Source organism: Psittacula echo (assembly GCF_963264785.1).
Source record: "Psittacula echo genome assembly, chromosome: 4".
NCBI classification, from domain to species: domain Eukaryota; kingdom Metazoa; phylum Chordata; class Aves; order Psittaciformes; family Psittacidae; genus Psittacula; species Psittacula echo.
Window position 1 is genome coordinate 2,217,227 of NC_137738.1, and position 16,364 is coordinate 2,233,590.

At 44.0% G+C, this 16,364-nt stretch overlaps 1 protein-coding gene across 19 annotated transcripts in view; it reads right to left on the reverse strand.

Moving 5' to 3' along the window:
* PACC1 (proton activated chloride channel 1) overlaps positions 1 to 16,364 on the reverse strand; it is a 114,897-nt gene that overhangs the window by 25,940 nt on the left and 72,593 nt on the right. For 17 of the 19 annotated variants that reach the window (XM_080616392.1, XM_080616393.1, XM_080616390.1 and 14 more), the window contains 6 exons: positions 14,830 to 15,039; positions 13,251 to 13,405; positions 11,639 to 11,781; positions 4,956 to 5,100; positions 2,985 to 3,089; positions 94 to 1,585 (listed from right to left, as the gene is read on the reverse strand). In XM_080616392.1, the coding sequence (XP_080472518.1) occupies positions 1,424 to 1,585; positions 2,985 to 3,089; positions 4,956 to 5,100; positions 11,639 to 11,781; positions 13,251 to 13,405; positions 14,830 to 15,039 (920 nt within the window). In that variant the 3' untranslated portion in view covers positions 94 to 1,423. Of the gene's footprint in view, positions 1 to 93; positions 1,586 to 2,984; positions 3,090 to 4,955; positions 5,101 to 11,638; positions 11,782 to 13,250; positions 13,406 to 14,829; positions 15,040 to 16,364 lie in introns of those variants that run through there. The other 2 variants (XR_013956663.1, XM_080616398.1) reach the window with 2 other exon arrangements.

Consider the following 16,364-nt stretch of genomic DNA (forward strand, 5'->3'; position numbering starts at 1 on the left):
GGAGGTGAAGGCTGCTGGGTTGCGTGTTTGGTGAGTAGGGTGGCTTTGTCCTACTACAGTGAGTTGTTGCTCCCATATTTGGCTGTGTTTGGTCAGTGCACTGCCATGATTTGCTCTGGAAATCAGCTGAAAGTAGTAGATTTTATGGAATCATACAATCCCAGACTGGTTTGGGTTGGAAGGGGCCTTAAAGCACATCCAGCTCCAGCCCCCTGCCATGGGCTGGGACCCCTTCCACCCTGGCGCATTCAACCTGGCCTTGAACACTGCCAGGGATGGGGCAGCCACAGCTTCGCTGGGCACCCTGTGTCTGTGTCCCACCACCCTCACAGGGAAGAGCTTCTGCCTTAGATCTAACCTGAACTTGCCCTGTTTCAGTTTAAGCATTTGTTCCCAAATGCTTCCTTAGAAGGCCAAAAGTAAAAAGGGGAGTACTTTTGGTATGCTTACTGCTACATTAATCCTCTGTTAGTAGAGGATGGAAGCAGCAGACTGTGACCTGGTGTGCTCCTTTCCTTGCACCAAAGCCTTTGGAGCAAACACACCATGGGGCACTGCTGCCCTGCAGCCTCCACAGCTCTGAGCTGGGCATCCAGACTAGCGAGGGACTTGTAAGGAAGCAGCAGTCCCCTCGCCAGCACGGTTGGTGAGCACACATTGCCTGGGTAGTGCAGGAGCACAGCCAAGTGCCAGGCTCCTGAAAGACATCTTCACTTCCTCAACAAAGACTGGGGGAAAGAGAGAAGAGCAAACCCACCTCTGCCCAGATGCCCAGGTACGGAGCTGCTCAAGTTTCCTTTGAGCTGGATCCATGAGTTTTTGTTCCTCACCTCATCCTCGTGCAGGATTGCTCTTGCCTGATCCAGCGGTGAAGCTGAACGTGAGAGCAGGTGCTTCCAAAGAATGCACACAGCAACTTCTTGAAGTACGGTTTAATATTAAAGTCATAGAATTCCAGTGTATTTTGTTACAACACACACTTTTGGGCAGGGGAGGCCAGATTCTCATTGAGTGCTTTACCTTCCACTACACCTGGTCCCAGCAGTAACTGATGGGGGCAGCTGCAGAACCCAGCTCCTACAGCACTTAAATGCTCACCAGTGCTGAGAAGCATTCAAAGACTGCTCCTCTTCTGAAACCTCAGCCAGTGGAGCGCTGGTGTTCTGCCCATGGCTGAATTCTGTCCCCCTGGTCCCCCATAGCCTGAGGTACGCTTGCTAAAGTTGGACTAGAAAAGCGTGAGTCCATTAGACCTGTCCTAGAGTGAAGCTCCTTTCTGAAGTCCAAGGCTGCTCCTCCAGCCGTGGCTTGTCTGGAAGCAAACAAACATACCTGTTCTGCACATGTCACTGCTGGCTGAAGCTTATTCCAGTTATTCTCTATCCCTTCCGCTGCAAGCAGTCCAAGGGCAGCCTGCAGAGGCTCAGTTTATGTGGTTCCTCACTTGATGACTCCTCTTCAGATGCCTCTTTCGGATTTTGATCATCCACTTGACACTTAACTTCGCAAAGTCTGCGGCCTTGAACAGAGCCAGAAAGATGCCACAGAGAAGAGCAATCATGTTCCAGGGGTTTGCTGTGACAATCTGGAAGAGATGAAAAATGTTATTCCCTTCATCTGACTCAGCATCTATCAAACACGTACTGCTGTCTTCTGGGGCATGTTCCCTTACGCCACGCATGTCATGCCCTGGTTTTCCAATTCCTTCCATCAGGAAGAAGATGCGCTGTACCAGCTGCAAGGTTCCTTGCAGTATAAGCTATTATTATAGCTTATATAAGTAATATATTATTATATATAATATATATAATAAATATATAATATATATAATATATATAATATAAAAATAATATATATTATTTATATATAATATATAAATATATAATATATATTATAAATATATAATTAAATATAATATTATTATAGATAAGCTATTTAAGGATCCTGAATTTAAAACTTTAGAGAGAGTTAAACTGGCAGTTTTAAGATAATAGATTTAAATTAATTGTTTGCTTCTTGTAAAGAAAATCACATTAAAGAAGCTCTTCCAGAAGACAAAGCACAAAGCAGCAGTGTGATACTAAAGCAGCCTTTGAGAGCAGCATCTCCTTCTGCAGACCCACAAGTATCTGATGTTTCTAATTACTCAATTAGAAATTGAGTAATTAGAGGAACTGGCTCAAGAGTAGTTACATTTGTTCATAGTTTGTGGACGAGGCCCTCAGTGCCATGGGTTAGTGGAAGCCTTGGCAGTGCTGGGGAATGGTTGAACTTGATGAGTTTACAGGGCTTTTCCAACCCAGGTGATCCTGTGATGGACTCTGGTTGTCAGAAGGGGCCATGTAAAACACAGTGTATTGAGCAGGTTTCCTCTGCACACTTTGCCATTCTCTATGGGGAAGGCAAATGCATCTGACCTCCCCCGTGAACACCAGGACAAAATGTAGCTCACATGCTTAAGGCACACGCACCTGCAATGCCCCCCTGCATATCTTTTAAGCACTCCAGGGCCCGCCCATGGTCCCATCTGGCCCATGGTACACACTGAGCTCGATTCTGGAAGGCACTTTTGCATTTGAATGCAGTACCAAATTCTAGTAACAAATAAAAGCTAGACCAGGCTATTGCTATTGTTCTGATGCAAGCTGAGGTTTCTTGCTTGTCAAGCACACTTCTTTAAGCAAAAATGTTCAGGCTTGACCTGAAGCTACCCTTTGCTGTAAGACAGACGTGCTTTTTTCTTAGCTACGTGTACCTCCAGCTGCAAACAGAACACTGAGTGTCCCCAAGCCAAGGAAAGGCATCAGATGGTCCTGACCTCTGCAGAACATGCATTACTGGATATAAGGAAGAGCCTCAACTGGCATTTTAGCAGTAACCTCTCACTCTTCCTCTGAATGAGGTACCAGAGGCCTGTGCATGCATAAGCCATGAGCGTGGACACTCAGGCAGCGGTTCAAGAAAGGACTTAGCGTGTTACTCACATCTTGCACAGTCTGTATGAAAGGATCTTTCCATTCAAATACCACAAAAAACAGCTGGTCACTTCTTGGTTTAGTTCTCTGGTCAATGTAGTTCACCACGCTGGTCTGGGGAGAGGGGAAAAGAGAAAACAAAGGTGCAGGTTACCTGCTGCAGTGGTGCGATGAGTCTGCTGTGCAACAGAAAAGGCTTGGAAGAAGGTGAAAAGAGTACACTGCTCAGGGTCTTCCAGTTTAGCCTTCCTCTACCTGGAACAGCAGGCTCCCAAACTATGGGAAGGGATGTTTCTTCCAGCTCTTGGTCATACTCTTTTCCTATTTTTCAGCACTGTAACTTACAACTGTAACTCTTAGAGCACATGGAGCTTGTGTTTTCTGGTCCAACCCCTTTGCTGCAGCTCTACCCTGTATTTCTACAGCTCATCTATTTCCTACAGCGTACCAGCACCCCAGCTACACTCAGCCAAGAAAAGTGCACACCAGGAAATAAGCAGTACACAAAGCTAAACGAAGGCAATGGAAAAGGAAGGAAAGACCAACTAATGACTACTGGGCTGGTTAGCAGACTGACTGACTGCGCTATGTAACCTAATATTTGTACCCATCTTCCTGGTATGGCATCTCCCAGCTTTAGATGTGAGAGGCTAATGGACTTCCTTGTGCAATTTGAGCAAACTGTCAAGAAAACAAGGGCAATTTATGTCTGAGCTGTTTCAGCTTCTACTATATCATTAATGGGCATCTGAACCCCAAATTCACATTTGTACTGATTCCTATTTCCTAGGTTTTATTAAAATCCAAAGCAACCAACCCACAAACCATACCAAAATCCACCCAAAGCCAACGCAGCATTCACCTACTGGTCCGAGCCCATAACTGCTGGATTAAATGGGTGTTTATGGTCCCAAAAAGCTCAGCTTTTTCTGAGTTTGACTCAGTTTGTTTCCACTTTGAGCCATGTTCGATTAGGCACTGCTCTCCCCCCCTTAAGGCTTTGCCATATAATGCCCTACCAGTGAGAAGATTTCTTCTGCTTCATTTTGATCTCCACAAAGCACTCCTTCCAAGCACACCATGCACTAAGATAAAGCGTAGTCTCTGAAAGATACACTCTCTGGAAATGACTGCTCCTCAGATTCTCCTTTCTCATCGCTGAGGATGCTTCCCCTCCAACCAACACTGAGAGCAAGGTAAAAAACCCAAACCACAATTCTTTTCCTGTCCATTAGTGTGAAAAGAACAGGAATGAAAGTCAAACTCATTTCACCTCCAGCTAAGTTTGCATCTCCCACCTGCGTATTTTCTAGTTCTAAATGATGCAAGCAGTTCAAGTTACACCATGTTTCTAAGGATACTCAATGCTTAAAAATCCCAAACCCAAACAACAAGCAGACACAAGAATGCTACAAAAGATACAAGGCTTGTGTTTACCTCTTCATCCTAACATCTGCCTTTGTGATAAACAGTTGCTCTTTCCACTATTAGCTGTTATTTAGGCAGTTCCTTTAGCTGTTCTTCCCCACCTTGATCTAAAGGAAGCCATGTTAGTACTTCTGTGTTGGCTTCTTCAAGCCCTTACCTCAGACTACAAGCATCACTTATACCACCACATTCAAGGCCTGCATTTTCTGGCCTCCCCATTAGGAGATGTTTTCCTGAGGTGTTTCACAAAGCCACACCAAGAGCCAAACACACCAAGACATTGAGGCTTTTACAGAACCTCTCCATGTTAAGAATGCAAGTAACTGTACAGCCAAACCTGCTCTGTGATGCACGGTGCAATGGATGCAATGAAACAAAACCCAAGCTCCTGATGTGTCACTTAACCAGCCAACACACCCTTCTTCCAACTCATATTGCTGTTAGCCTCAAGAACTGGTTCAGTTGGCCAGTTAGTATTAAAATCGTTGCAGTCACAAACTAAGACGTCCCTAAACACTCTTTCTGAATGGTTGGTTGGGTTGGGTTTTTTACCTCTTGTTTGAATTCAACAGTCTCACTGCCATCTTCTTCTTTTGTTTTCACCAAGGACATCTTGACCCAAGTTCGAAAGCCTCCGGAAAACTTCCAGCTGGAATATGAACTTTCACAGTCCTTCATGAATTCTGCTTTTTCTGGACTAAAGGAAAAAGATCATTACTTCACTGACCAAGCTTGGGAGGTCTTGCTGCAGGCAGGAGAATGTCAGACCTACAGGCACTTCAAAGCATGTTCAAAACCCAGCTGCTAGAATTCAGCATATCTAAACCACAGCAAGCAGTGATGTTGTGATCAGTGACAGCACCTGCACTTGGGTTCTTAACTGCAGAAGAACATGAGTTACCTGGTACCCTACCATCACCCTAGGGTTCTGCCTTATAGGGGAGTTCATTCTACTCATCTCTGGGACAAAGAGCAGAGCCAAGACCCCAGGAAACAACTCACCCCAATGCAATAGGTGGAAGGAAGAGCCTAGAGGCAGGGCAGGCTGCTTCCCCCCATTTCTGGGATGCAAATGAATGGGTGGCAACGCAGACACACATAAAATGCTTTGACATTTGTATTTGGTGTATTCCCATTATTTTGGTGTTACTTTTGCAATACCATGGCTGTTTTCCCAGTAGCCCCAGAACAGCAGGATTGGTTTGTGCCTTGTTTTTAAATACAGTGAACATAAACCATTTTAAGGCTTCCCTCATGCTGCAAGTGGCAAGGAGGTAGCTCCAAGGCATATCTGGTCTCCATCCTTCTCTACAAACTGCACAGGACACAGTGAATGAACCGTGCTGTTTACTTGGAGCTCCTCAGCACTGGGATTTCAGCCACTTTCACGTCATCCCTATGAAATAAGCCCGGCCCTGCAGCTGCTTTTCCAAGAAGGTTTCATTTGAAATGAAGGGGGAAACCACTGCGATGAGTCATGAACCATTAGAGCACAGAGCTGAGCTTTACTAAAGATGGATTTCAGGCTGCAGAGATGTATCAGCATCCTCCAGACACGGGAAAGGGCTTTGACTCAGAGAAAATCCATCTTCTAGGTGAAGAGTATAATTTGTTTCTATGACAGAAGGTCATAGAATCACAGACAGGTCTGGGTTGGAAAGGACCTTAAGATTATCCAATTACAACCCCCTGCCACAGGCAGGGACACCTTCCACTAGAGCAGGTTGCTCCGAGCGCCTGTGTCCAACCTGGCCTTGAACACTGCCAGGGATGGGGCAGCCACAGCTTCTCTGGGCACCCTGTGCCAGCGCCTCAGCACCCTCACAGGGAAGAGCTTCTGCCTTAGATCTAACCTGAACTTGCCCTCTTTCAGTTTGAACCCATCACACCTTGTCCTATCGCTGCAGTCCCTGATGAAGAGTCCCTCTCCAGCATCCTTGTAGCCCCCTTCAGACACTGGAAGCTGCTCTGAGGTCTCCACACAGCTTCTCTTCTCCAGGCTGAACAGTCCCAATGTTCTCAGCCTGTCTCCATATGGGAGGTGCTGCAGCCCCTGCTCATCCTTGTGGCCTCCTCTGGACTTGCTCCAGCAGCTCCATGTCCTTATGCTGAGGACACCAGAACTGCACACAGTGCTGCAAGTGGGGCCTCACCAGGTGCATGACTGGGTCTGCTGGGAAATGAAAGTATTTTGGTCTTTCAGGAGAAAGATGAAAAGATGAAGAAAAGCTGAGCTGAAGCAGCAAGCTTCTGTCTCAGAGAACAGATTTGTCCTGTCCTAGCACTGACTGGATTTTTACATCTCAGTTGTGCGTTTGAAGGCCTGGCTGCAGAGCAATGGCTTTGCTAGGTTTTGCCTTCCTATGAATGTGTTCGTGCTCATCTATTCAGCCCGAGCAGGCAGCATAGTACAGAGTACTCATCAGTATGAATTCTTTTTATCAGTGTGCACTATTGCTGCCTTGTAGACGAGATATCTTGGTTTGCAGGAACAAAAGGAACCTGATTCTGGAAACTAAGGAAAAAAAAGACTTAAGGAAAAGTAAAAATTCTGCATACAAACAGAAAGGAGAAGAGTTTCTGGAAAGAAGAACTAACACGCTTTGCCCATCAAGGCAGATGATATCCCAAGAGTGACTGTCCAAGTCAGCACTGTCTTTATGCATTTGTAACATTAGGTGCTTGTTTAGTCATCCTAACAGGATGGCAGGGCACCACAAGAAGGACATGGACAAAGCTTAAGCGCAAAGCCCACTGCTCTTCACCACTCAAACCAATGACACAGGGAGACCTACTGTGACACTGATTTCTTCCCCCTTTGCTATGTGGGTACAGCAGCAGCTGATGGGACAGGAGGAAGAGCACAGCTTTGCCACTCAGGGGAACATACAGAATTAGCACCCTGCCAGCCAGTCATATGCCTAATGCCTGACTAAATACAGCATCCTAGGAAAACCTTCCAAACCAACATGGAAAATTGAGGCAGGAAGTTATGACACAGAGCTGAACGTTACAGCCACAACTTCAATGGTAGGCAGACAGCAGCAGTATACTTTGCCTTCAACTGTAATTGTAGGCTTGAAAAAGAAAGATTAATAATATCTTAGGAGAAGCTGTGGAGGAATGATCTCAGATGGGATCTCTTTGCAAGTGCCCATAATCCAGACCACTGCCACAGAGTCAAAAGAGAGGCAAAAGCTTTGCATAAGTGATAGCAGAGGGCAAATAACACAGCTTAAACCCCAGACACACTAAGTGAACATGATATAGGCACTTTAAGCTGAAGATCAATTCTCCAGGCAGCTTCTTTTTACTCCTTTACCCCAAAGACAACCTGCAAAGGCTGCACATTTGTTTGTTGTGTTCAGTAAGTTCTCTCTTACATGGTCCTTTACATTAATGGAATACCCTGCACCAGGCTTCCCCGGGGTATTAACTGCACCTGAAAACCATGCCAGAATTCCTACATCACAGCAGGGAAAGGGACATGCACAAGGCTACTGCCTCACTCAGCCAACGTTCCCTGGTAACCACTGCCCAGCACAGACTGATCAACATCAGACCATGACAGATGGGATCTGTCCCAAAGGTGGAAGTTACGATCCCAGTTCTGGACTGGGCTGTAGCACTGCAGTGCATCCTTCTAACACCAATCTCTATGGACCAACCCACAGGAGCCAGAGGCAGCTTAGGACATCCCACCAGGAGATTGCAATGCACCAGCAAGAGCCAAACCCAGTTTGTGTTTATTGCCTTTGCTCTTCGCTAGGCTGAGAAGCCCTCAGCCAGCCACGGGGTCTAACATAGGTTCTGATGGTACAGTACCAAAAGGTTTGACCCTTCTATATTATAACTTATTTCTCTGCATACACCAAGCCAGACCACAGACATGAACGCGGAGCTTTGTTTCAACCCTTAAATAATCTCTGATCTGTTCAGACTGGTATTCACCATTTTACATGACCATAAGTTATTTTACATGCTGTGCTAACAATAGTTTTGTCAGTAATGTGCTCAGAGATTTTCCTCTTAAACCCATGTATTATACTAATGACAGTTCAGGAAAGGAACTTGTATTTTTAGCTACACTTTTAAGGGTTTCATTATTTCCTTCCCTCCAATTAATATGGTAGAGACAGGAGCTGCTGCTGGCTTAAAAACAGAAAGGAGAAGAAAGAAGCCAGTGGCTATATCCCTCCAACTCACAGGCCAACAATAGCACACAGTTCAGTGCTGTTCTGTGAAGGCCAGAACAAAACTAGCAAGCAGTGCCAGATTCACTGTAGTCTGTCCATCCAATTCTAACAGAAGAGAATAAAACCCTTGACAGAAACAACTAGACCTTACTTGAGCCCTCACCACTTGCTGTGCTTCAGAAAATAAAGATACAATTCTCTAGATGCCATTTTTATTACTGCTTATGACTGATGCTTGCAGCAGCCTTCACTGATGTGATTATTGCTATTTAAAGCAAAGCAAACTGCACGTAATACTGTCTACACACACTGTGGTATAGATACAGCAAGACTCTTCTCACCAGTTTCAAGGAGGTTTGTACTGTGATTTAAGATGATGGAATCCCTACACATATACTTTACAGCAGTCTGCCTGTCCAGCCCAATCTAAGCCCTTTGCAGCCCTGGCAAAAAGCTGTCATGATGACAACACAGGAGTTTTAGCATATATCTCAGCATCTTTAATAGCACTTTACATGAATTCCTGGACACAGTGCTAAGAATATGCTCCCATAACCAGTAAGGGAGACACCTGCTTTGGAAAAAGTAGTCAACAGTGGCCAGTAACTGAAGTTTTCAAGGCAGTATGGAAGGACACACAACAGTTCCTACATGCATCTTAGCCCAGACTTCCCTTCAACTAAATTTAGCATCCGCTGATGAACCAGAAATCATTTCTATTTTCTCTTCTGCTGGAAGCTGGACAGGATGAGTACATTCCACATATGCATGTGGTTTCACTTCAGAGTCAGGAGTAAAGGCAAACTTTCAACCTGCCCTGCGCCTGTCCAGCTCCTGCCCTGGGATGCCACCCAGCAATACCCAATACTGAGCCAGACAAGCCATACAATTTGCACCAAGCTTTGAAGGATGCTATAAAAGAGACACTGCTGGCCTCCTGTGCACAACTGGTTCTCTTACTGCATTTCACCTAGACACACAGATCATTTACCACTAAGTTTAAAGGCCTACGTACCTTTGGCCAGTTTACCATTATCTGGGTCAGTTCAAAACCAGTTTCAACTCGCATTCCTACTGCTTGCTGCAAACAGGCACAAAGGATGTATCCTCAAACAGGCACCACCATTTCCTACCTTTCCACTTTGCTCCAACATAACCCAGACTCAGCCTTCACTCCCAGCTTCATTGTGGTGCCTTCTAACACCAAGACAAGGCAGCTTCTCTAGGAACAAAGCAACACATCCCCACCTCTTTGGGGATTGATTCTGCCATCTAACTGGTTTGAACTGACAAATCTGGAGACAGGAGGCTGTGATCGAGGTTCTCCCAGGCAGCTTACAGATAGTTCTCACCAATTCACCTACACTGGCATAAACACAGTCTTGAAGCCAGGACTTTGCTGGACTGCTTACTGCTGTTTTGCATGTCCATCCTGCCTGTGCACAACATGTGGCACAGGTGTTTGGGACAGCAGCATGCAGACTTGCAGCTTGCTTGCAGAAATACTGCCAGCTTAAATAGGACATACATGTTTTAACTTGGGAAGAAGCAGCTCTTTGAAATGGCTTATGTGCAAACTGATACAATGAGCACAGAATTGGGGCTTCCAAGTCTTGGTTGTATGCACAGACCAAGCTGTGTCTTGGCAAGTTGACTCATTCTGCAAAGAGCCAGGAACCAGATGCAACACAACTGCGCCTTCTGTTCTGTGTTTCATGGGGTTGTGTCTCAGTGCTTGTGTCCTGCAGTATAGAAAGAGCTGCGCACCTAGCTGTACATACCACTAACTGCAGCACAGGCCAAAAAACTTGAGAAAAAACAACACAAGAAGAACAGGTTGCACCTTTTACATCACTACTCTTAAACGGTACCTTCTCACCCTAAAACATCAATGCTTAAAATACCTGGAACATTAGCATTCTATGAGGTGGTTTAGTACAGTTATAAAAAGCATTTAATGACTTAAGAGCTCTCCTTCACTAAAATAAAAATGCTTTGTAAAAAGCAAATTCATATAATTGGTCTCTGGCCACCCAGAGCTACTGTGACTGAACACTTCCAGTCTTTGCTCCATCTGAAACGTACCAGTATCATCATGTCCAAGACTCAAAAAATGCTTTTTTACATTAAAATCTGCTACTTCTCTTCCTCTCCTCACCTAATTCTGTTCTGCTTATGGCTTTTATCCCCTGTCCCTTTTTCACTGACCACCTGACTCCTACCAAGTTAAGGCTTTCTATTAGGTCTCAGTGTGACTAATACCTTGACTACCACCTTTTAATCTGCATCACAGAGAGAACAGTACTTAATTATTTATTTTTTGCTTTAATTTAAATTCAAGCATGAACCGATTCTCACAAGGTGCATAAAAAGTGTGGGGCTTTCAAGAAAGGTCAAGACAGGATTTGAGTGGAGACCTCAGAGCAGCTTCCAGTGTCTGAAGGGGACTACAAGGATGCTGGAGAGGGACTCTTCATCAGGGACTGCAGCGATAGGACAGGAGGTGATGGGTTCAAACTGAAAGAGGGTAAGTTCAGGTTAGATCTAAGGGAGAAGCTCTTCCCTGTGAGGGTGCTGAGGCACTGGCACAGGGTGCCCAGCGAAGCTGTGGCTGCCCCATCCCTGGCAGTGTTCAAGGCCAGGTTGGACAGAGCCTTGGGCAACATGGTCCAGTGTGAGATGTCCCTGCCCATGGCAGGGGGTTTGAACTGGATGATCTTAAGGTGCTTGCCAACCCAAACTATTGTATGATTCTATGATTCCACTCCTGCTAAAATGAGAAGATGGATCAGTCACTCCAAAGGCACCAATGCCAAACCAATGAAAAGCAAATCTGAAAACCTCAACTATGCAATTATCACATTCTGTAGAATCTTACATAAAGCTTGTAATGCAAAACAATACAGCCAAGCTTCCAAAGAAATCACAACAAATCCATCTAGGGATCTGATCTGTCTGATTTGAGCTAAAAAGGCCCTGCTTTTACTAGTTTTGTTGCAGCTAGTTCAATGCAGTTAACAGGCTCAGCCCTTTACATACCTGTTGATGAACTCTTCAAAAGAAGAAAACAGAAGGTAGTCAATAGCACTAAAATCCTGGTCTGTTCCATTTAAATGAAACTGCAAAAACACCAGTTCCTTTTTCTTCACATCACGAGGGCCTCGAACAACCAAAGCATACTTCTGTAAGCAAACAGAGAGGTGGTGAGAGTAGCAAAGGAATCCTCATGTCCTGTTCATGAATTTGCCATCTGTCACTAATACCGTATAGAAATCTAATACACATCCAGATTTTCTTGGCTGCTACTAAGTATGCCCCTGTTACAATACCTAAGAATGCCAGTTGGATCCCTCCTTTCAGCTTAAGGATGAAGCCTTTACATCATCATTTAGTGTTTTCCTAGGAAATCAGCTTTAGTTGTATCATAGTCCTTTGGGTTCATGTGGAACCTGCATTCTGCAGGACGTTCCAAGCTGTTTTGAGCAGTAAAGTCTACAGACTTCCAGCTCTTGACATGAAACAAGTCAATGTGGAGTCGTGTGGAGAAGAACATCAGGCTTCTGATGTGAAACGAAGGAACAGTTTTGCAGCCCCCAGCACCTCAAGTAAGCTGCCAAAAGGAAAAAACCACAACAAGTGCTGCCAGGCAGAATACAACTTGATGTAGTGCAGGCATCATACCAAACAGCAAGCTGCTGCTTGCGAAAGGACTCAAGACAGCGTGAACAGCACTCTACATGGTTCAGAGGTCTCTGTCTCCAGTGCCTCTCCATTCCCTTGCAGGACTAGAGCTTATTGGATCAGCAAGCTTCTAAATGAATGTACCACACAGCATAAAATGCAGGTTCTTCATTTGTTAAAACATGCAAAAAGAGCATGTGAGTGGCAGAAATTAGACTTGCACCTAGAGTATTACTTTCAACATACACTAAGAAAGAAACGGTGACTAGACAAAAGGCAAAACATAAAGAGGAAATAGCTGACTAAATGGGTACCTACAGAGTTTGCTTGTTCACACTTAGTTGCCTTCAAAAAAGTCTGAGCAATTAATTTAGATACAGATGACCATATTTAAGACTTCATTTTTTTCAGCATTTATTTATACAGAAGCTAGACTGGATTTTTAAGGGCACTTTAAGACAGACTGTTGCTCAGTGTACTCATTTTATTGGCTCACAGCATTTCAGTGTAATGAAACGCTTGGTGCCCAGTTACAGTTCTTTCAAGTGTGACAAAAACAGTGCCTAATTCCCAGCAAACATACAAAAAGAAATAAGCTCTCCTGCTTTAAGAGAACAACTGCTCCTGCTTTCAGTCAAAGCCAGATTTACTATATCAAGGAGCATGCTTGGCTGTTCATTTAGGAGAGGAATGAAGAGAGAGTTTCATTGTGAAAAATGACTTATTTTGTCCCATTCAGGCTTTCATGCTGCACACCCCCACGTGACAGCTGATGTTCCATGACACACACACGCACACTGACTGGGGTCTTTTACATTTCTGAGAACAAAAGGACAGATGGCTTGAAGAAAGGAAATAGAAGCAAGGATTTTTTTGCAGCACTCAGTAAGTATGTTTACTTTCAAATATCATTAGAAGCAGAACACCCTCCCTCCCCTAAACAAGCTTTGTTGTATTGTATTATTATTACCATAGATTGATTAGTAAAAGGATCTGTGTAGTTGATTCTCTGAGTGGTGCATTCTATGTCTCCTGGCTGACCTGGATTGATCAGAGGTGGAATGTGATCATAGTAATGATGCTTGCAACTCAGCAGCCGAGCCTTGCCTGGATAAAAGGCAATACCTGTTTGGGAAGAGAAAGAAAAACATTCATATATACCATAAACCTATCACTTCAGACCAAAGTCTGCATGCTTTAAGAACCTCAGCCACCTCAGCTGTAGAAGGCTAGCAAAACACAAGGCCCCAAACCAAAACTCCTTTTACACCACATATGTCACATTTATTATTGGAAACAAGCATGCCTGAAGATAATCTAGACCAACTACCAAAAAACCCTGTGATTTGAGGTATTAGATATGATTAACCCACCCAGCTGAGGTGACCTGTCTGGTAGGGACCCCTGACAATACTTTTTGGATTTATATGCATGTTGCTCTATTGCTTTAAGTGACATTTGCTTCCTGTTGCTGTATGAAACCTCACATGAGGAAAAACAAAAGGGGAGGTGGGGGGGAGCCTGCTCTTACAGTCAGATCCGCATGGTCTGAATGCTAGGATCTATTTACAGAGCTGAGCCTAACTGATCATATAGAAAAACAACTACAGGAATATGGTAACAACTCAAAACACCTTTCAGCCACAATTACATTTGTAAAATGTGGTATCACTTCAGCAAAAGTGTAATTTTTAAACTGGAAACTGCCCTACAACTGTTTGAGCTGCATTTGCTACCAGAGCTCTATTTATGACTGGTTACTGGATAATTTACGAAGATAATAACAATAGAACACATTATTCCCAAATGCTTCTGTGGCGTAATCCCTCCTTGCGAGCTGCAACCCAGTTTTCTGATGCCACACTGCATTTTGATGCCAACATTGTTCCCTGCAGTCACATCCCACTTGCATTGCCTACTGATGTAACACCAAGTTGTAAACAATGCACAACAGAAGCAGAAAGTGGCACTGTGGTTATTTTGTGGTTGGTTTGAGAAATTCACCTTCTTCACTGTCAACAGCATCTCACTGTCCAGTGCAGCACCAAGGTCGCTATAAAGATCTTATGTGCTACCCTGTTTGAACAATACAGGTCTGGGACTATTTCCATAAGGAATTACCTCCTTTCTCTAAAAGAATACTAATTCTAGAGTCTGAAACCACTTTTTATCTATGAAATGTTGCCTAACACTCCACACCAAAGAAGCGGTAAATGCTCTATTCCTGACAGTGTTTGAGGCCACACTGAACAGAGCCTTGGGCAACCTGGTCTAGTGTGAGTGCCCATGGCAGGCGGTTGGAACTGGATGATCTTAAGTTCCTTTCCAACCCAAACCATTCTATGATTCAATGAAAGCTCCCAAAATCACCCACATAATATTAACATTTCAGTGCAAAGTTAACACAACAGAGATTGAAAAACACAGGGAAGTGAAAGACCTGGGTCAAAGCATTAGAATCACTCTGGAGAATCAACACCAAACATTTAAAGCCATCTAAGATAAATGTGAACAACAACTTAACCCATTTTGTTTGTTACCACTCTTACCAGGTGCATCATACAAGGACACTTCCTTGTAAGATACAGACATCACTGGGTGCTTGAGCTTTTCCCTGAAGTCACTGATGGTTTGGTAGACAAGGAACACAGCTACAGCCATGAGCAGCAGATAAATAAACAGGAGAATTACTGAAAAAACATTCTTTAGGCAGGTCTTGCTGAAACGCAAAGAAGGGGCAGTGGTACCCAGTTCACTATCTGGAACCAAACAGAATATGGATTAGGACTTCAAAACACAGATATTTGGGCTCAGTTTATGAAGTGCTCATTTAGAGATCAATCGCTCAAGGAAAGTAACCCTCAGACTTGGCTTGATTTAAAAAAAACCCTACAACTATTGCTGGTTTTGATGATGAGACAGACGCTTCCTTCTCAAACATGAGCTATAATCATCTACAGATTGTGCCTCTTTTTCACTAGCTGAATTTGGCACTGTGCTTCAGGACACGGCAGGCAGGAAACAAGGGTTGTTTTCAAGAAGGACACTCAGAAGCAAAGTTCAAAGTTCATAAGGGGAAAAAAAAAAAGTCTGTTGATAGTCAATCTTTCCTCCTAGAAAAAGTAACTCCTTTTTCCCCTCCCAGTCTGAAGTGACTCTTACACATGCAGTATATGCATCAGAGAGATTTAATATTGCAGTTCTATACCCACAGCTATCTGCACTGCATCTCCACCACAGTACAAGTCACTAGATATTTGTTACCCTCTAGTTCATAACCTGTGTACTACAGAAAGTTCCACAGTCTCCTTGCCCTCCAAGCTTATTCTCTGAAGATCTTCACACTAGTTTCACTTGTACACAGACACTACTTTCACCATACTCCTTGCATTCACCGTTTCTTTTGCCAATACTTTTAAGGAAAATGCTCACATGCTCCTGATTTACACACCATGTTTTGACCATAAGCATTAAAACATACAAAAGGAGATAAGTAGGCGTATTTTATGCTGGCTCTTCTGTGTAGTGTAATTTAATGAGTCAGGCCCTGCCACATTCTGCCCTTCAACTGTAATAGTATGGTTTGGTGTTTGCTCTTTACCACAGCAAACACCAGCCTTTTAGTAAATCCTATTGAACACATAACCTCTTACCGTAGTCAAATACGCATTCCCAAGAGATCACAGCCAAAGAAACTAGGACACTAATATGCATAAAATTGCACTATGGAAACAAGTATGTCTTGGAACAGCTGTAAAGCATTTAGATAATTCTCAATGCAGCTTGGCTTATCTTAATGCCTACACCTGAGCTGCAATCAGCCCACTTAGCACTTGCCTGCATGCTCCAAAGCAGGACTGAACAGTAACTAAAATCTGTGTAAAAGCACATCTGTTCAATATCACATCTTGCTCATGCGAACGTGGCACAGACTTCACTTGCAACTCAGGTAAGATACAGCATACAGGAAGATGATCTACTGAGCTAGCTCAGAACTAGATATGCTCAATCTTCATTGACTGAGCACAGCTCATGATGGAGAAATGTTCTCATCTCAATCCTTCAAAAAACTCCTGGGCTTTCC